We start from the raw sequence: 20,543 nt of genomic DNA, 5'->3' as shown, positions 1-20,543 counted from the left end.
CCTCTGTGGTCATCTAGGGACTGTGCTGGATTCAGTAAGGGCTGCAGAGTTGGTGAGGGCCTTCTGAGCAGGACAGTGGGAAGGTCAGAGCTGAATTTTAGGAGGATTAGGTGGCAGTGGTAGATTGGATGAATAGAAATCAAAGGGCCATATAAATTTGCCTTTTTATCATAACTCCATCAAACCTTGGGGTCTGAATTCTGACCCCTTCAATTTCTTCAAAATTGAGAAACTGAGAAAGACACAGTCTCTCTTAGAGATGCTGATTCTTATAGTTAAGCACTATTCTGCTACTTCCCAGCACAGGTTGGTTTTAGTCAAGGCAAAGATAGGATGGATTTTCTAGACCATAATTAATGACTCAGAGCTCCGTTTCCTGTCTCCTACTAGTTTTCAGAACATTTAGTGTGCTGCTCTGAACCCTCCTGACAGCCCCGAGATAACCTCTGCACGGAGGAACTGGCCTAGAGGGAAGGGATTGACTTATAGTTTTACAACTCCACGTAGGAGGTTGGGGGGAGGAGCGTGCGCGCTCCAGTTGCTAAGGGCAACCCTGATACCCAGTAGGAAAGGAAGTGTGGGCGGGGCCAACGGGGCTGCCTTCCCTCGTTGCCTTGGAGACGAAGTGTGTCCACTTGCAGTTGAAGCTGGACAGTCCCTGGCTGACTTGAGAGGTGCTTTTTGCAGGTTTTGATGAGGCCGGGTCCCTGGGCTCAGGGCTGCCCTCCACTCGGCCGGACTCAGAGGGGAGGTCCAGGGGCTGTTTTTGCTCCTTGTGGGGCTGAGAGCAGGGGTTGGGAGTGGGGTTTGAGAGGAGCGTGCCGGTCTTAGCATACAATAGGTCGCTAATTAGCTTGGCCAGAGTCAGGCTGCTCTGTCCCTCCACTTACCCCTCCCTGTGTCCACTCCGGGAAGGGATGGGGAGAGAGTCCTGGAACCGCGTTCGATGCCAGGCTGGGGGTTTAAGACTGGGTTGAAATCTCAGCTGACACCTTGGGCATGTTGACTTTTCCCAGAAGAGCTTGGGAGAGTGAAGAACAAACAATAATCATTTATTATAATTTGCCTCAAAGTCCCTCTCGGATTTGTGCGACTGGGCGACTGGGCCAGCCAGCCTTCTCCGTGAGTTCAGTTCTTGCCTAAGGTTTGTTTCCTTTTTGCTTCTTCCTCCCCTCCAGTCTTTTTGTTTAAAATAACAACTCTGAGGCTGAAGACAGGCTAGATGCTTTCTCACAGAGCAGAGAGGCCACGGCCCCAGGCTGCCTGCAGGGTTCTGTCCTCTGGGGAGGGCTTATCCTTAGGAGGAGTGGGAGGGCATTGATCTCTCAACCTCCAGAACCCGCAGACCCAATTCCTGGATAACTGCTTCCTGACAGGGGCGTCCAGCCAGCGGCCACGATGTCCTCAGTGGGGAAGGTGACCCAGGTCCCCAGCGGGAAAGTCTACCAGCAGATCTTTGAGGCTGAGGTATATGTCTGTCCTTCTGTCCCCCTTTTTCCTGCTTCCCAAACTTTCCTGTGCTCTCTAAATTTTGCTTCCCTCAAACTTTCCTCCCTCTGAAGGCTTCTTTGCCTGGGAATCTAATGAAATAAGGGCTTTGAAAGTTGCTTTGATTTGAAAATTCTTATTAGTTCTTAAAACGTGGGAATATAAAATTAGAATGTCTATTCTTGAAAATTAGAAAATTTAAAGTTTTAATTAAATTGAAATGACTCACTTGAAAGTCATGTAATTAAATTTAAATGACTCAGAAATAGCCAGAATTAATCACTGCATGCCCTGGTCTTTTTCCTACGCGTAAAAGTATTTCTAATTTTTTCTGTTTAAAAACCAGGTTTGATTTTAAACTCGTGTTTTGAAACCTGCTGTTTCTCTGTTAACAGTATATCACATTAGTGGACATTTGTGTACTTCGTGATGTTTAGTGGCTGCCTAGTTGTTGATCTAGGATTTCCCATAATGTATTAAAGTGACACCCTCCTGACAACCAGATACGTTGTTGGAATTGCCTGTATGGTTGTACAGACAAAATATAACTTAAAAGAAATGCACAGACTCAAATCCTTCCTTTGAAGTTTTGTACTGCTTATTTAAAAATAATTTGCATTCTTGCTTCAAGCCCTAAATAGTGCTCTTTGTAGAAGGCTTGACAAAGAAACCAAAAAAATAAATTATTCATATGATCCTGCCCCCAGGAAGCAACACACCATTCTTAACCGTTTGGCATATTTTTCTCCCAGTCATTTTTCTATGCATTTAAAATTTTGAGATCATGTTGTATAATTTGGATTATACTTCTTAATTTATGCTTTTAATTAATATGTTTTATGGTATACCATAAGCATTTCTCCATGTCATAAAAAAACCTAAGACTTATTTTTAATAAATGCTTAACATTCTATTGAAGGGGGATACCGTGTTTACTCAGCCAGTTCCCTATTACTGGACAATTCCATTTTTCTAATTCCTTGTGATTATAAAAACTGCTGGGATGAGCATGTTGGTCCTCATTAAAATTTACGAGATGCCTTCCTAGAAGTGGCTGAATGGCTGTAATGGGGAATGGAGAACCCCCTGTGTATGCTGTACCCTGTCTGGGGTTGAAAGCTGCCCTGCAAAATGCCTTCTGGCTGGCCGGTTCCAACTTGACCTTCTATGACACAGACTAGGGGTGCTGAGGAGTCTGCACTCTGACTCCTCCACCCCCCACCAACCTAGATCTTCCGTGGATTCAGGTGCAACTGGTCCAATCCCTGGCAGCCTCTAGGAAGCCTGCTGCAGAGCGTTCCATGACCCCAAAGAATGGCAGCAAGCCCTTGATAAAGAAGGTGGATATTCCTGAAGGGGAGATGATGTCTCCTCGGCAGCGGAAGTGGGTGCACAGCCTACCCAATGACTGGATCACGGAAAACCCTGTTCTCTACAGGTAGGTCCTGCTGTTCAGACCACACCCCCACATACTGGGGGTGCATCAGAACCTTCGAAAACTCAAAAAGAGCTCACACAAGATGAATGCCAGGTAGGAATCAAGTCCTAGGTACCTCCACTGAAAGAGGGAGGTAAAAACACCTACTTTGCACGATTGTTTGCTTCTCCTTCCCTTCCTTCCCCTCCCCCCTCAGTAATTATTGATGGAGCGTCTAGGGCCAGGCACTAGGTATGAAGATCCCACCCTCCTGGAATTGAGGCCTCTACGGTAAATAAGTAAGCTGGTTCCTCTGACACAGAAGATGGGTGGTGGGACAGGAGTCAGGAAAGCTCTCTAAGGAAGGGCCTCAACTGAGATCAGAGAGTGAGAGAAGGAAAGCATGGGGCAAGGTTCTGAGGCAGGATGGGCTCAGCCCACTCCAGGAGGCTGACGAAGTCAGTGGGCCTGGGGAGAGGGGCTAGAGATGAGGCTAGGAGAGGCTTGTAGGCCATAGGCAGTATTTTGGACATTACTAAAGTGATCAGCTGATTTGCAGTTTTAAGGCCTCCAGGGTGCCGTGTGCAGAATCTGGGGAGCTGCAAGGAGTGGCAGGGAGGAGGCCACAGCAGTCCGTGTAAGCTTGGTGGGACTGTGAAAGGGAGAGTAGGGCACCTCAGGTGTATTTTGGAGGCAGAACCCATGGACCAGGTGATGGATTGAATGGGAGGAGAGATGCCCTGAGCATCCTAGGTCTTTGGCCTGCATGCTTGAATGGACAGCAGAGGTGCCATTTCCTGAGATGAGAGTAGATGGGGTCGGAGCAGGAGATCAGGAGTTCCTTCTGAACTTCCAAGTTCAGAAGTTGAACTTGAGATTCTTGAGCATGCCATTTCAGCTCCGTGAGCTCAGAGTCCTCGGTAGGGAAAAAAGGAAGGGAAGGAAAGCAGCGGGTGCATCTTCCTCACAGGGTGCTTGGGAGAACGTAGCAGAAGCTGGGCTTCTCTTCCGCTCTTCAAGCTCTGCCCAGCCATTAACCCTCTCGGGTCTGGGACTCTGGAGCAGGAAGTCAGCCCTCCTCTACATGCTTTTGTTTTCCGTTTCACCCCCTTTAGAGCAGGGGTTAACCCAATGCTAGGTAAAGGTCTCCACCCTGACCTGACCTTTAACTTTTCCCAGAGAAGCTCCCCTGAGGCTTCTGATGTTCTGCACCCTTAATTACCTATAGATGGGCAACCCACTAGCTGCCCAAGCCCATACTGGAGGTCAGCGTTCTCCAGCCCACGTCCCTAGTGCCTGTTGCAGGGATTCAGAGGCACAGACAGTTGAGGCCTATCTGTGCTCCGCCCTCCTCCCAGGAGGTTGGTCTCCCAGCCTGGCCATGACTCTGGCTCCATAAGGGTCCCAACCCTCTCTCAGCTGACCTGTTCTTATCCTGGTCCAGGGTCTACCAACATCTGTCTATGCCTCCTGAGGGTCCCCTCTTCCCCAGGGTTTAGCCTCACCCACCATCCTCATTACCAGAGCCAGCATCAGTCTGGAGCTCTTGGCACCCCCTGCAGGACAGTGTTTTTGGAGAGGCACTTCTCCCGAAGGGCTCTGGTGTTGTGCCGTGCTGGCCTCCTGGGACCGGTATACAAGGCCAGCTCTGCCCTAGATGCAGATCCAGAGCACAGCTCCCCGTGGCCCGTGGCAGGAACAGAGATGTGTTTGTAAACTATCAGTCCCTGCCACCCTCAAAATGACTGGGGTCACTAACTCAGCATCAGCTTCTCTCCGGGTTCCCCTCTTGGAAATTCGGCCAGCCAAATCCAGTCAATTTACGTGTTCATTCGTGCAGGGTGGGGCCTCTGGGGGAGTGGAAAAGGAGCCAAGAGAGGCATAGATCACCACCAGTGTAAACCAAGCTCCCAAGTCCCCTGGGCAAGTGGCCAAGAAGCCAGAGCCATCAGCAGCTGCTATAGTCAGGGGGCCCGGACTTCCGTGGGGCTGCCTTAGTCCAGAGGCATTTGGTTGACGAGACTAAAAGGCCCACCTCTGGAGGACTGGCTCTGGGCCCCATCAGCTGCAGCCCAGGCCTTGCAGCCTTCCTTGCTGGTAGGTCCCTGGTGAGGACTATATAAGAAAATGTCCAGTAAGGGCTGCACATGTGGGGGCCCCAAGGAAGAGCAGGAGTCGCTGAGAACTGCTGCATTTCTGTGGTGCCTGCCCTGTGGACAGTGCCCTTAGAGATTTGTATTCCATGCTCACCCACCCTGGTCCTCCCTGCTGAGATAGTTTGTCCTGGGATCCCAGCTCTCTCCTCCTATACTCAAACTTCATGTACCATGGACCTTGGTGTCACATGCACCGGTCTAAGAATATCAGTTCTGCTTCATGCAGTGACTTCTCTAAGCCCCTTCTCCCATCCTGGATGGGCTGCTGAAAGAGCAGATGAGGAGCATGCTGAATTCTTAGCACCAATCTGGCTTTCCCAGGCTGGTCATACCCCTGCTGGTCTTCAGTTTCCGCCTGTGGAAAATGGTTCCTGCTCATCACCTACACTTGGTTTGCAGCCAGAGCAGAATCAAGCTCCCCAAGGGCAGGGCCCCACCTCTTGTCTAGGATCTGTGGTGTCTGCTGGCAGCAGATGCCCAGGCAGTATTTGCTGGAGAATGGCACAGCCTTGGGACATGCTGGAATCAGTGGGCCCAGGCCATTGGCAATGCCTAGGGTCCCTCTAGAGACTCCCCCATGTGCTACTTCCCTGGGGGTAACGGGTCCAGGGGTTCAGTATTCTCTTCTGCTTCGGTCTTAGGGAAAAGCAAACAATTAAGAAGGAAAAGGCTCAAGAGAGTGAGAGCACCGTTGCTGCCCGAGAAGTCCGGGGCCTCATGGACACAGTCGGTGAGCCTCTGATCAGCCATGCCGGTGGGCCTGGCCTGGGCCCGAGAGAGAGCCGGGGCATCTCCCAGGAGCTCTAATGTAGAAGCACCTGAAGCTCCCACTGTGTGCCTCACTCAGCCGTCTGCCCTGGGCCTGCTCCCCTCAGCCTTCTCCCAGAGCAGGGAGCTGGAGGAAGAAGGGGTTGCCTGCACTGTCAGTATTTACTGATGAAAAGCAGTTGGCAAAAGGTGTTGCTCGCTTTACTGCGATTTCACAAGAGGCTTTCTCAATCTACATTTTCTTCCCTCATATCACGTTTTCTTACTTTGGCTTTATCTCAGTATAGAGGCTCTTTTTCTTTATGACTAAAAATGTAATACAGGCTCCCTATAGAAAAACAAAGGAAGGAGATAAGCAGAAAGTAAAAACTACCCCTCCACAGTAGCACCCCTTCTCCTCCCAAGAGTGCCCACCCCCATGAAACCATGGGGTGTCCCACATAGGTTCGGGGGCGGGAGAGCAGAGCGAGATCGCAGACCCTAGAGCAGAGGGCCCACATCCAAAGCCCTGCTCAGCCACTTCCTGCCTTTGTTCTTTAAGTCCCATGCCTCAGTGTCCTAACTTGTAAAATGCGGCTGATAAGTAACTGAGTTAGAACAAAGCCTGGTACACGTTATGTGCTATGTAAATGTCGCTTACTTTATCTATGTATGTACTTCCTTCTACAAAACTTAAAAAAAATATATATATATGGACCCATTCCATACATAACCATTTTGGAACTTTTTGCCAGCATTTAACTGTGTATGTGAGACTCGATTCTCTATAGCACTTATGGATCATCTACATCTTTTTTTGCCTTATGCCTATGACACTGCTGGCCTGGTTTGGGGATCCATTTCCTGAACCAGGGCACTTTCTGCCTGGCTGCCTTTTCCTGGGTCCCCTTCCGTCACCTTGGAGCTCTGAGGGCAGACTCATCAGCTCTGTTGTTCTCCCCCAGTTCCTGAGAGGGTCAGCAACATCGCCCTTCAAGGAGACTACAAGAGAAAGTGCTACGAGAACGCTCTGGGGAGCTTTAAGGAAGAAATCGCTCAGATTGGGATGGTGAGAATCCTTGCTCTTGATCCCCTTCTGTCCCTGGGCCGTTCTGAAGGCGATTTGTCACTGCCTTCGCTCCAGCTCAGAGGTTCTCAGTGGCTCACCGTGGTGTTGACAGAACTATACATAGTAACCATGTTTGAGTGGCTCGTTACGAGAACTTGTTATAACATAGCCCTGTAAGTCAGGTTCCGTTATTACTCCCGTTTTACAGGTGAGCCCACAAAGTCTTGTCTGACTTGGAATGGAAGCAGCCGAGTGGGAACGGGACTCCAGGTCTGATACCAACACTCAGACTTTGATCTCCCTGCTCAGTCCTATTCATAAGGGGCCAAACGGCCTGACCCATTGACAACCTGTCCCTTAGGTACTGCCCCCTCTTCACTCCCTGTTCCTCTCCAGAGACCTCATCCCTAGCCATACTAGTCCCAGAATGTTCCCTAAATGAGACCCATCTTGGTCCTTCTGGGTCCTCTCTGAGCCCCAGATTGCAGTCACCACTTTCTTTCTGTGTCTTCTCTGACTCATGTTGCTCCCTGGGGTTCTTGGAGCTGGCTCTGTTCTCAAAGGCATCAGTGGGGTGCCCCTCTAGCCAGCTTCTCACTTTCCTAACACATCCCAACTGGACGTGAGCTCTGTTTTACCCATGAGCTCGGGGGCTTTGGTCACACGACATAACTGAGCCCCAGTCTATTCATCTGAAGTAAACTTGGAATTCTTTCATTGGCTACTTCTTTAATGAATATTTGTTGAGCCCCAGCCATGGGCCTGGTCAGATGTCAGTACCTACTTCACAGGCTGTGACAAGGACCAAGTAAGTCCAAGAATAAGGGCTAAGCTCAGCACAGAGCAGAGCGTCTGGCACATGGCATGTGCCCCAAATGGTGGCTGCCCTTGTACTCTAGTTGTGAACTAATTAGTAAGTCTTAACTCCTTGCGTCTAGGTAACGATTATTATTTTTGAGACAGGACCGTGGCTGACACTTCCTCGTTATATGAGAGGGGTGGTCCTCCTGATACCAAAGCCATCACCCTCCTGGTCTGTTTTAGGAAATGGAACCTCTCATCTTGGAACCAGGAGTACTTCTTTTAAAAAAGCTGGCTGAGTTTGATGAAAACATTGACAATCTCTTCAAAGAGGTGGAAAACGACGACAACCTCGAGGACTATACCATCCAAGTAGGGGTCCCCTCGTGGGCTGGTCGACACCCCCTGGTCCTTCTCCTGCCCTCTGTTCTCCCAGCCTGACCCAAAGTTTCTCGGCATAGACCCTGCTGGAGCTGTGGGATAAGGTGGCTGAGAAGTTCCTGCTCCAGAAGCAAGGGATTAAGGAGCTGGATGAGACACTGCACTCACTCGAATTCTCCCGGACAGATAAAGTGAGTTGGCCTACAGATGGGCTCTTGATGATTCTCACTTGTGGGATTTATACGCATCATCTGTTTCCTTTTAGTTCTCCAGGAAAAGAGAGTCACTAACAATAGCACTTTGTCATTTCTAGCTAAAAAGCGTGTTAAAGAAATATGTGGTGATCATAGAGAAAACTTCCTACCTCATGCAGCCTGACGTGTACAGGCTGATAAACAAAGAAGCCTTGGTGAGTGGTTTTTATGTGCTGGGGATCAGCCTATGGAAGAAGGAGCCAGAACCTTCGGGGGCCCCAGAGCCTGGTGTCTCAGGAATGAAGGGCTTATCATAGGTGACATTTCCAAGTAACTCAGGTTGGCCACTTAGGTTCAGAAGCAGAGTCTTGGTAAAGTATTTTCAATAGAAATCTTTCTAAAGTACATTTTGTACTTCCCTGCCATCTTAATCACAGCGTACCTAACACAGCATCATGGTTTTGAGCACAGTGATTTTATAAGCGCCTACTGGGCCATGTCTCAGCTACTACGGTGCAGAGCGATAGGGGCTGCACTGTGGAGGCATCATCTCGTGGCCGTCAGGGTCTCAGGTTGGTTTGCGCCCTGATCAGTGACCCCAGCCTGCTCTGTTTTTCTAGTTTTTCTAGTGATTCTTATCTCTTCTCTCGCTGGCTGTCAGTGCCTGTTGCTGAACCATGCCTGCCCCCTGGCTCTGTCCCTACTGCTTCCCTGTCCATACCCCAGCTGCTTTCTTCAGGATAAAACAAACAACAACAACAACAAAAAAAAAACACAAGAAATTCAAGGTAGTTCATGATGTCTCCAAAGTCAGAGTTAAGTCTGACTCTTCCGCGGTGTGAAAGAACAGCTCTTTTGGCTACTCAGAGGTGCATTTTGCTTGCACGGGTTTCTAGGTCCCATGCAAAAAACTGGCAGCCAGATAGCAGCCCTCCTGGCAGCACACAGGGTGAAGGGAGTACAGTGTTCAGAATCACAGATGGGCTCCAGCTCCGGTCTGTGCCTTGGAGTCTGGACAAAGCGCAGACAGGGAGTGAGCATAGACCTTCCTCTTCACTGCTCAGACATGAAAGCTCCCGAAGTAACTCAGCCTCTGAACCTGGAACTTCCTGTCCATAAAATGGGGATAATGATACTTAACTGTCAGGACTTGTTGGGAAGATGATAAAAGAGGGCTCAGCAATGGCAGCTCTCATTTTGAGCCAAGAAAGAGTTCCTAGATTTTATCCATTTGATCTACTGGGGGAGTCAGAGTTAGCGGTGCCCCGTTATGTTTCATTGTCTGACTTTCCTGTGCTTATTTTATGCATTATAACAACGTGCCTATGCTACTTGCTCTATGTGCATTTATCTTATTCAATTCCACAAATTCCCTATGCTTTAAGTAGCATTATCGTCATATTATGGCTGCAGAATTGGAGGTTCAGGAGATACTTGCCAATGTTAGAAAGTACAGCAGGCATCAAACCTCAGGTTCCAATGACAAATGTTACAGAGAGTTCTCCTCACTGAGCTTGGCAGGTTCTCAGCTCTGCCCCAGGGTAGCGCCTAGAAGGGTTTGGGAAATGCGTGGAGGCATTTTGGGCTGTTACAGTCCCTGGGGATATGGAAAGGCTGCTCCCATCGAAGGTGGCAGGGATGCTCAATGACAGGACAGTGCCACACAATGAAGAATTATCCCCACTGCCATGCCAACAGTGCCCAGGAGAGAACTACTGGGAGGACTGCCAAAGAATGTTCTAGCTCTGGCCTCATTTGGTAATTGGGTCCTGGTTCTCATCACAACCATATGTGGCAGGTCCTTGATGGCATGAACACTCTGCTTTTGGAACAAATTTATTGAAAAACAACAAAAAACAGTTAAACGCAGAGTCCACTGGAGTGTTTAACTCCAGTGAACTAAAATCAGCTTTTTTTAGCAAACAATCAGGTGGCTTTGGAGCTGGGTTGAAGATTATATCATCAAGGTTCATGGTTAAGCCTTCAGGATAGACCTTGTCACTGTCCATGGCTGTTGAGTCCCAGACAGCTTCTCTAAGTGCCCAGCGACCCCCTCAGGACTCCTCAGACAGTGCCACCACTCCGTTCGGCCATGGCCCCTTGTGCCCCAGGCCCTCGGCCTGCCCCTCACCTGGCCCCTCTCCAGCCTCTCACTGCCCCTATCCAGCTGAGCCTTGTTCTGACCTTCGAGAGCCCCCGCCCCATCTAAAGGTTGTCTGCCTGCGACCACAGGTCATAAACCACGCCCTGCTGGGCAACCGGAGGGCCATCGCGCAGCTGTTTGTCAATCTGAGGGAAGTCACGCTGAAGCAGGAGCTCGAGAGCCGCTGCCGCTGGCAGGGCCTGGTCGATTCCTGGAAGGCTCTCAAGAAGGAGGCCCTGGTGCTGAGTTTCAGGTCAGTGGCTGCCCACACTGCCTACGGTCACGGGGACAGCAGGCACGAGGACAGCAGGCATTCTCCCTCTCTGTCATTACTTTAAAATGCTGTTGTTTTTCTGGTGGTAACAGTAATATAAAAAAAAAAAGTAATAGTGCTCTTTTTTTAAGTTAAAATAGATAACAGCATAAAGAAGAAATTTAAAATCGCCACTAATCCCTCACCACAGTGAGAAGCACAGCTGATATTTGGTATATTTTCTCCCAGGATTTTTTAGACCCACACTGCATAGGTAGATTTGTATCTTATTTTCTTCATAAGCATTTTCTGAGAACAATACAAACTGTTCGGAAACGTTTGGTCTGACTGTCTGCCCAATTTCCACTCTTTACTATTACACATAGCCCTGTGTTACTGGACCAAGGAGAACAGCTGTCCCTCAGGCTTTGATACTTCCCACCTTCCGGTAGCAAATTTCACCCATGGGAGGAAGGATGAAGAGACGGCCTGTCTCCACACTTCCTTTGCCAGGTGTCACTTTCATTAATACTGACACAAAGAGACCTGCACCTTTTGGCCAATAAGCAAGACTTTCTTTTGCTAAGAAAGGGACATCTTGGTTCAAGATGTCTGAGGATACCAGAGTGTCCGTCCGTCTGTGCTGCAAGCCTGGGGGTGGGAGGCCCCTCTGTACCTCTGCATTTCCAAATGGGGAGCTCCACAGTCTGATCCTGGGGACGAAGGAAAGTATACCGAGACCTGGATCCACCTGTACTTTCCCTGTGACCCTGGTCAAATGCTTGAAAATTTGGGGCCTTTCTCTCCCTGTGCAAAGCAGGCACCATGATATGAGGGACCAGTGATGATCAATAAGATACTGCGGGGAAGGTGCCTGGTCTGGGACTGGGAGGTTGTTACAAATGTCAGTTATCATCAACAGCGATAGCAGCGGCTGACCCTTGTTGGGCATTTCCCATGAGTCAGGCACCGTGCTAAGGCTTTCGCTTGCGTGCAATATCTTGACGGGTCCTCACCATTAGCTTCATTACGAAAGAGGAAACAGATTCGGAGTCAGGGGAGTGACTTGCCCAAGGTCACAGAGCTGGCAGGCAAGAGTCAGGACCCATACACAGATCTGTGCCTGCTGGTACCATGCTCTTAGCAGCAGAGTCTCACTGGCGGTAACCTCGATTCTTCTCCCCGACCTTTCCTCCTTTCCTCAGTGTCCCAGAGGCCCAGGATGGAGAGGAAGGGGCTGGGAATGATAGAAGAATGCTGGGGTTCCGAATGTTCTCACCATAGGTCTCATCCCCTCTCTCCCATCCACCTTGCCCTTCCTCTCCTCTTCATGGTACCAACATGTGGACACCCAGTGAGTTCATGGCCACTGAGCGGATCCAGGTTCCTCCAGCCGTGAAGAAGGAGGTGGAGAACATGCTGAAGAATCAGAAAGCCCTGCAGCAAAAGCGACTGCAGCATCTCTGCACCATCTGGTACAGCAGGAGGCATCCCTGGGGAGGGCCACCTCTGGAGGTCCATGGGGGAGGCAGACATACCATTGTCCTTTCTTCTGAGGCATCCTCCAGACCAGGCCATCTCCTGGTTTTCTGGTCCTGGGCTGGCCACCTGGGGCTACATGCTGGGGCGTTCCAGCCCCAGTGGCAACAAAGAACATATACTTACTGCAGAAAGAAGTTTAGTGTGACTGTGCCAAAGAATTTAAGAGGAGTCAATGGCAAGGGGAGAGTGGGGGGAGGGAGGGGGCAGGTTAAGGGGTTAGACTTCTTTCCTGAGGGCAGTGGAAAGCAGAGTGGCTCCATCAGCTTTGCAGTTCAGAGGGTGAGTTGCAGGGATCTGAGGCTGGAGGCCGGAAGGTTGGTGAGAAGACAGCTGCCATCATCAGACAAGGGACCTGTTAGGGGCTGTGGACACCACCCTCAGACCTGGGTCCACCCAGCGCTGATCCCATAATGTTTGGTGGGAAGTACACTGAATGTTATCGACCCTAGAAGCCCACTGTTCGGGGAGTCTGTAGCATCCACTCTCAGCAGCAGGATGGGGTCTGTGTGGTCCTGCAAGCTAGAGACTCTTAATGTGCTGCTCCTCTTCCTTGGGCCTCCCACCCTGGTAAGCCTGGGACTCGGGTTGTTCTTATCTCCCTACCACAGAGCCTAAGTTCACAGTTAGGATATCAATTACAGTTAGAGCCCCAGAGGGTCTCCCCCGTGGCTGGTACCTCCTGCTCCGTGCGCAGCCACATTAACGAGCAGCTGGAAAATTGACAAGGTGGCTAAAAATCTCAGTGCGAGGAAAAGTGCTTTTGTTCTCTATAACTCCACTTATTTCAGACTCTGAGCTTCCGTTTATTAAACTGGGCAAAACTCAGTTCCAGGCACCTGCACCCGACTCTGTCTGTACCTCCCCCAGCCCCTGTTCTCATGCACAGGCCCCCTGCAGGCTTGTGGGCAGTGCTGTGGGAGAGGGGTGGGGAGTGTTGCTAAGATTCACAGGGCCCCAAGAGCGAGTACCCAAAGTCCAGGGAGAATCCCCATGGACTTTCTTGGACCCAATAAGCCTACGTGCATATCATTTAAAAATAATTTTTAAACTAAATTTGTATTTTGGAGGAGTGTTAGATTTACGGAAACATTACAAAGATAGCTCACAGAATTCCTGTCTAGCTCTCACCCAGTCTCCCCTAATATTGTCATCTTATGTTACCACTGGACATTCGTCAAAACTAAGAAATTCACTTTGAAGCATTCCCATAACTCAACATCAGATATTTTGGGATTTACCAGTTTTTCCACAAATGTCCTTTTTCTGTTTCAGGACTCAAACTAGAACACCACACTGTATTTAGTGTAATATTTAGGCTCGAGATTATGCTTTATACTTATACTTACCTCTTGTACTTACCTCTTGCTCTTCACTGTCCTTCTATAGGTAGAGTACCCAAGTCCCTCCCGGGCTACACATCTTGCCCTCGCATAATCATTAATAGTATCCCCCCTGTCACTGTCAAAAATGTCCTGGTTTGGACAATAAATCATATGGTCCCTCTAGACGTATGCATCTTTCCACATCATTAAACACCACCCCAAAATTAACGCAACAATCATTTCTTGTTTCTCAGGACTCTCTGTGGGTCGCCTGGGCAGTTTTCCCTGGTCTGGGCTGGTTTGGCTGGGGTTAGATGGTGTAGGATGGTCTCACCCCCATGTCCAAAGCCTCATCTGGGACAGCTAAGGCCTCTCTCTACATGCTCTCTCAGCCTCCATATTCTGGGCCCTTAGGCATGGTGGCAGTGACAGACAGCACTCTACAACAGGAGAGGACAAGCGGAATACAACAGCGAGGCCTTTCCCAGCCCCTGATGTTGCTTTTGCTAATGTCCCATTGGCCACAGCAAATCTCATAGCCAAGCCCAGATCCAGGGTGGGGAAATAGGCTCCACCTCCTAATGGAAGACACTAATGCTATGTGGCCATTTTTTAATCTGCCACACTTTTTTAATAACTTCACAAGAGAATTCACTGTAGTTTATTTAGACAATTCGCTATTATTGGATATGAAGGTTGTTTGCGATTTTTTGTTTGTTTGTTTATAAACAGTAATGTTAAGCAACGATTTTAATATGTAACTCAGTGTGCATTTTGTTACTTGGATTAGGTTCCTAGAAGTGCTGTAAGCCATTTGATTTTTTCCCATTAGGAAAATTCAGTTTTATTTTCAAAGTAACAGGCTCGTTAATGTGAATAGACCTTTTCATGAGGTGTGTATTTGACACCACGAAATCCCCAGCAAGTCAATTTGTTTTTAGTATTTACATAGACGTTCCTTAAAGCTGCTACCAATTTTGGTAAATGAACGTTTTACTTAAGTGTGGCTTACTTGTCATATCTTCCTTCCCCAGTGACCTTCTGCCCCCCAATTACAGCAAGGCTCAGCTAACCGAATGGTATTCTATTCTCAACTCCCAAAATAAGCGCCTTGGTAAGTGAGGTTTGTGAGATTTCACTTGCTCTCTCCAGAATTCTGTTCTAGTAGTATCTTTGTAACAGTTTCAGCCTGTTGATCAATCATTTACCTGCGAGTTTGTTATAAACTCAGGAGTGAGTGGCAAGTCTCTCCTGGGGAAAACAATGGGGTGCGGCGGGAAAAGTAAGTTCTGAGGCTCATATCGAACCTCCAAGACCTTGCCTGGCAGAGCCCTACCTTCCTCCCACAGCCTCCCAAGTCACTGCTCAAGTGGCCTCGGTGCTAGCCACACACTCTGACTCCTGTCCTCTGACCCCAGCATGGAGCCAGAGGGATGACTTTGATGACCACCTGTGAGGACGGCTCAGGGGCCAGGTCCTGGGCATGTGAAGTTATGCACACGGTATTGTAGTCAGAGAGATGTGGGCTTGAAGGACAGCTCTTGCTGTCCCAGCTTTATGCTTTCCCAGCTCTGTGACCTTGGGGAGGTCATGGCCTTTCTTGACCTCAAATTCCTCCTCCATAAAATAGGGACCTCAAGAGAAGTATAATAAAGGCACCTACCTTGTGGAGTTGATGTAAGAATCTACATGTGATTCTGTGGTCTAGTTCTAGTTCAGTACCTGGCTTACATGGAGAGTGCTAAATAATAAATGACTGTATTTGAGACTTCTCTATAACCAGGGCCCTCAAACTCTGGCCCATGAGTCACTGCCTGTTTGTAAGTAAGTTTCATTGGAACATAGCTATGCTTATTTGTTTACATATTGTCTCTGGCTGCTTCTACTTTACAGCAGCAGAAATAAGTATAGTGACAGAGACTACATGGTTGACAAAGCCAGAAATATCTACTATCTGGCCCTTTATTGAAAAAGTCTGCCAATCCTTGCCCTAGAAGATATATTTCCATCTCCTATGAGACTCATAGTAACCTAGTGAAATCAGTGGGGTCATTGTCTCCCTGGGACAAAGAAGGACTCAGAGGCAATGGAGAGACGAAGTATCCAGCCTAAGGTCACCCAGCAAATGATGTGTCACAGTTGGACTTGACCTGGGTTTTTTGACTAGTAGTACCCACCATTGCTCTCAGGGCTCTCCGGTTTATAAATCCAAATGTATTATAATTAATTATGTTATTATGCCAAGGCTAAGAGTCCCGAGATCAGAAATAATAGCAACGGCTGCCATTCATCAGGTGCATCCTAGGAACATGCATGGTGCTGGGCCCTGCCAACCAGCAGAGTAGATCTCCCCGTGGGTCCAGAGCTTCCAGTCCAGAGCTGAAGTGAGATCATGCAGGATATGACAGCAGGGAGCAGACAGGCGACCATCTATATGAACATTTATTAGGGGACACAGCCTGGTTAAGGGTCATGCAAGACCTTGCCAAGGAACAGATCATCTGGTTCAGACCTGCAAAGAAAGTAAGAGTGAGCCAAGCCCGGGGGTTGGGGAGCATTCCAAGCAGAAAGAATAGCATGTGGGGAGGCTCAGAGGCCGGACAGCACTGAGGCTTTCGGAGAATGGAGAAGGTAGCAGGGGAGGCTGGAAGATGCCCAGGGGCCAGACTGTGCTAGCCACATGGCCATAGAGTAAGGCTGGACTTTATCCTCAGGGCAGTGAGGACCCAGTGGAAGAGGCTAAGCTGGGAGTGATGGAGTTAGAGGGGGAAAAACCAGAGAGGTATAGGACTGAAAATGCCAGGGGGAGAGTTCATCACCTCACAAGAAGAGTGGTGATGTGTCGGCCTAGGAAGTGGCTCTGGGGCTGGGAGAAACCAGCTTTAGAGCTTTTCCTGGACAGTTCCACTGCGTATCACCCTCCACAGTGTCCTAAATCTACACCCCACTGCCATCCACCCGGCCCCACCCGAGCCTTTGTTAAAGAACAGCCACCACAAAATCTTTGTCTTTCAGTTTCCAGACCTGCCAGGCACATTCAACTTCAGTTGCTTATCTTAGACACCAAGAGTCAACATTGAGTTGATTATAAATTGGGACACAATAAAGAGGAGGTAGAGGAGAAAATCAATAAGCTTCTGAATGTCCTGCTAATCTATTTGCTTCTTAAGAAATTAACCACAGACATGATCTGTAAACGCTCGTTAATTTGCACCCTTGTTATTGTTTTGTGACTTGGTACAACTCCCCAAAACAATTTCACCAGCCTTGAAACTGAATCAAGAATCAGGGTCAGAATGGATTCAGAACAGATCAAGATAACTCCTCTTTGGAGATCCTTAACTCAGTGTGTTGGGAACTTTGTGAGACTCCTGCCCCTGAACTGAATTGGGACCACCTATATTATCCTCACTATCCAGGCACTTTGCTGGGGAGAAGATGCTTCCCCTAGTGAAGGGGAAACTCCTCTTTCTAATCTCTCTTTCTCCTGGAAGAGCAGCTGCCATGCTGACATGGTTTGTTTCTGCCCATGTAGACACCTACCACATGGAATGCATGATGCGGATCCGCTTGCAGTATGAGAAGACGTGGCAGGAGTGCCTGGCCTATGTGCAAAAGTGCAAGGTGGACACCCCTCCCTGCAGGCCTAAGGAGAGGAGCACAGGGAGTGGGCCTGGAGCCCTGTCCCTGGCCCGCCCCTGCCTCTCTCCAGCCTGGTTCCCCTGCTTTCCTTCCTTACATGTCCCAGGCCATCACTAGATTCTGGGTATTCTGAAGCTGTTTCCTCTGCCTGGACTCCATTCTCCCCAGCTTTTCCCACCTATCCCTGAGGTTCTAGCCCATTAATGACCACCTCCAGGAAGCCTTCCCTGATCTCGCAGAAAAAGTTATACACTCTCTGATCACCTCAGGCTTCATCCTTGACCCTCTGTATCACTTACAGCACTCGATATTATTTATTCAGCGGAGGTTGTATCACGGAGGTGATTTCCAGCGCTTCACTTTTATAAATAGTGCTGCCACTGCCATCACACCCAACTTTTCTCTCTGTTAGAGGGTGAGCCTATCCTTTCAGTTAAAATGTCTGGTTTTCTGGGGTACAAGGGAATATTTTATCAAAATGCCCCTTCCCTGCCTCCTCAGTAAAACTATTTAGATGAAAAAACCTTAAAAAGCCTAATCATTTTGAGATTGGTCTAACTTGCCACCTGTGGCAGTAAGAGTCCCCGAACTCTGAGGGCCCCACCTGTGGTCCCCAAGAAGCTCTTGCTACTCTACCCCTCATGTGTCTGTCCAGCTTTTGCTCTGCCATCAAGACCCTGAGGTGAGTGAGCAGTGCTTTACAGTACGATGCATGGTCCGAGTGCTGTCATTTCTATGGCCTATGCCACCTACTTGCATACTCTGCCATTGAATCCTACAAGGTCCTACAGAGTAGGTGTCACCAGCCTCATCTGGAAATGAGAAAATCAAGTTTGCAAAAGGCCAGGGGCTGCCCAGGCCCACAGGGCTCTGTCCATTTGCTCTGTGGCCTTAGGAACAGCCATGTGCCTCTCAGTCAGCTCTTTAGGGGCATCCAACCTCAGAAGGAAAGCCTGGAGGAAGAGAGGAGAGGGAAACCTTGTGTCCTCTGAGAGCACCCGCTGGAACTCACCTCCCCCACCCTCCTGCTGCCTGGGACCTCTCCTGGAGCCTGATGGCCCTGAGTGCTGACACCTTGTGCCCACTCTGTCTTTCTTTTGTCTGGCACATGCAGGGAATGAGTGCTGAAGTCAGCACACACTCCGAGAGTGTGTGTCTGACAGAGGGCACCTGGTATTCTGATTCAGCAGCATTGGAAACAAACTACTACAGACAGATTTTTAATTTGGGGAAGGTTGGTTTATTTTAGATTTTGTGCATAAACCAAGGCTTTATTTATATAGAGAGTCCACTTTCTGGTTGATACTAATTCAGTTACAGGACATGGGAGCCCTGTTTAACTTGCAGCAATGCTGAGGCCATATAGGATGGTGGGTTATGCCTGTAAAATATGACAGTTCTGAGTTCAGATTCTGGCCCCACCACTTGCCAACTGTGCGGTCTCCAGCAAGTTCCTTCACTTCTCTGAGCCGGGTTTCCTGATCTGTCAAAATGGGGCTAATAAGAACACCTCTGGGGGAGTCAGTGAGACAAGGGTGGGGGGCAGCACACAGCACCTGGACAGAGCAAGCGGACCATAAAGATGCACCATCTCCACTGCCGTGAGTGTTTCCCCGAAGTTTCTCAGGGATGAGTGGGAGGCAAATTGCGGTGGGTAGGGCCAGGCCCTGAGGGGACGCCCCCACCGGCCCTAAGCCAGGCTCTGCCTTTTCCCCCTCCAGAATCAGCTGCTGGACTGGAAAGCCTTCACTGAGGAGGAGGCAGAGAGCCTAGTGAGCCCATCCTTCTTCCAGACAATGGGAGTACTCCAGAGCAAGGTGGAGGAGGAGCTGGAGTTCCTGGATGTGCGTAGCTCGGGACCCACGCAGCTGGGGAACGGAGTGGGGATCACCCAGGGTGCTAGGCTGTGAGAAGAATGGGATTCCAGGGGCCTCCAATTTTCCTGCCACTAATTGAGCCCATTTCCCTCATCGTGGCCAGCTCCTCGGAGCAGTCCCTCTGTGATGGGCACTCCAGGCTCACCCTGACTCCCCAGCCGCCCGCTGGCACCCATGACACTCCATGGGAACAGTGTTGAGCAGTGCTCCCAGAGCCCTTGCTAAGGCTAGGTGCTGAAGGGCCACAGAAAGCAATAATCCCCTGCCCCAAGATACTTAGAATTTGGAGCGGGGTCAACAAACATTTTCCATAAGGGATCAGACAAGTATTTCAGGTTCCATGGGCCATCAGATCTCTAAAAAGTTCTCCCTGCTGTTGTCACACAAAAGCAGACCTAGGCAATTCAGAAATATCAGCTGTGATGCGATAAAATTTATTTGTGGGCACTGAAATTTGAATTTCATGTAATTTTCACAGCATTAAATATCTTCTTCTGATTTTTTCCCAGCCATTTAAAAATCTAAAATTTGTGCTTAGCTCCCAGGGCCAAACAGAAAAGGACAAAGGGCCACATTTAGCCCACAGGCCAAGTTCGCTGACCCCTGACTCTGATGAGAGCAAAAGACACATATGTTTTTGAAAAGACGGGCAGGGGAGGCGAAGATTCAACAGCAGGCTGTGGTGCTTGGTTAGGTGGTGAGAGTCAGGGAAGTCCCAAGAAGGAAAGATGCCCCCGGCCGAGCTGGGTGTGGCCACGTGAGGGCCCAGGCTATTTCTCTTTCTTCTTCCTGTTAGTGACTTCAATAGACATGGAAAAGGTCCTGACATGGGACTTCAGGATCAGCCAGACCAGTGCCATGGCCTTGGGCAGTCTCAGAATGCTGTCCCGGAAGAGAAAGGGCCATGAGCCAAAGTGAGGGGTGGTGCTCAGGCAGGGACGGCCAGTCCTGTGAGGCAGCCCTGTGAGTAGGGTCCTCCTCCTCGCCCTGGGGCGCTCAGCACTCAGGGCCCCTTCTCTGGGTTCTGCCACTGCAGAAATCCTTTGAGGCCCTGGCGAACCAGTCGGAGTGGCAGAGCTTGGCCCTCTTCAGCTACTTCCAGGAGGCCATACAGCTGTGGGAGACACATCAGAGCATGCTGTCTGTGCAGGAGCTGGAGCTTGAGAAGCGGATGGAGCAGCAGCGCGAGGAGCACAACTTGGAAAACCAGGTGTGGCCCCTGGCGCCCAGGGTAGCCACCACGGGGGTTGAGGGAAGGGCCATACCTGGATTGCCAGCTGTCTGATGGCTCTGCTTGGTGGCCTGCAAACTCAGCCAGCATTCAGATGGAAAAAAAAAAATTCGATCCATGCTTCACGCTATAAACAACAATTAATCTCAAATTTAAAACCTCAAGCTATAACCTTGAGCAGATCGGGAAATTGAGGCTCACCTTGGTTGTACGACTAGATGAGAGTAGAAGAAATCTACCTGAGTCAGGCCTGGGCTGTGTAGTGGGTCCCTGGATCCAA

The 20,543-nt window shown here is 49.4% G+C and overlaps 1 protein-coding gene across 1 annotated transcript in view; it reads left to right on the top strand.

Annotated features, from left to right (window-relative positions):
• Positions 1–20,543, top strand: part of CCDC180 (coiled-coil domain containing 180) — a 76,483-nt gene that overhangs the window by 23,349 nt on the left and 32,591 nt on the right. Inside the window, 13 exon segments of the mRNA XM_025046542.1 lie at positions 1,370–1,467; positions 2,736–2,926; positions 5,703–5,791; positions 6,774–6,877; positions 7,922–8,050; positions 8,140–8,250; positions 8,373–8,468; positions 10,486–10,649; positions 12,005–12,124; positions 14,548–14,627; positions 17,049–17,137; positions 18,877–18,999; positions 20,069–20,242. Of these exon segments, the coding sequence (XP_024902310.1) occupies positions 1,370–1,467; positions 2,736–2,926; positions 5,703–5,791; positions 6,774–6,877; positions 7,922–8,050; positions 8,140–8,250; positions 8,373–8,468; positions 10,486–10,649; positions 12,005–12,124; positions 14,548–14,627; positions 17,049–17,137; positions 18,877–18,999; positions 20,069–20,242 (1,568 nt within the window).

Source organism: Pteropus alecto, unplaced genomic scaffold (genome assembly GCF_000325575.1).
Source record: "Pteropus alecto unplaced genomic scaffold, ASM32557v1 scaffold114, whole genome shotgun sequence".
In the NCBI taxonomy this organism is placed as follows: domain Eukaryota; kingdom Metazoa; phylum Chordata; class Mammalia; order Chiroptera; family Pteropodidae; genus Pteropus; species Pteropus alecto.
Note: the sequence above shows the minus strand (reverse complement) of the source record. Positions and strands in the feature narration are given on the sequence as shown.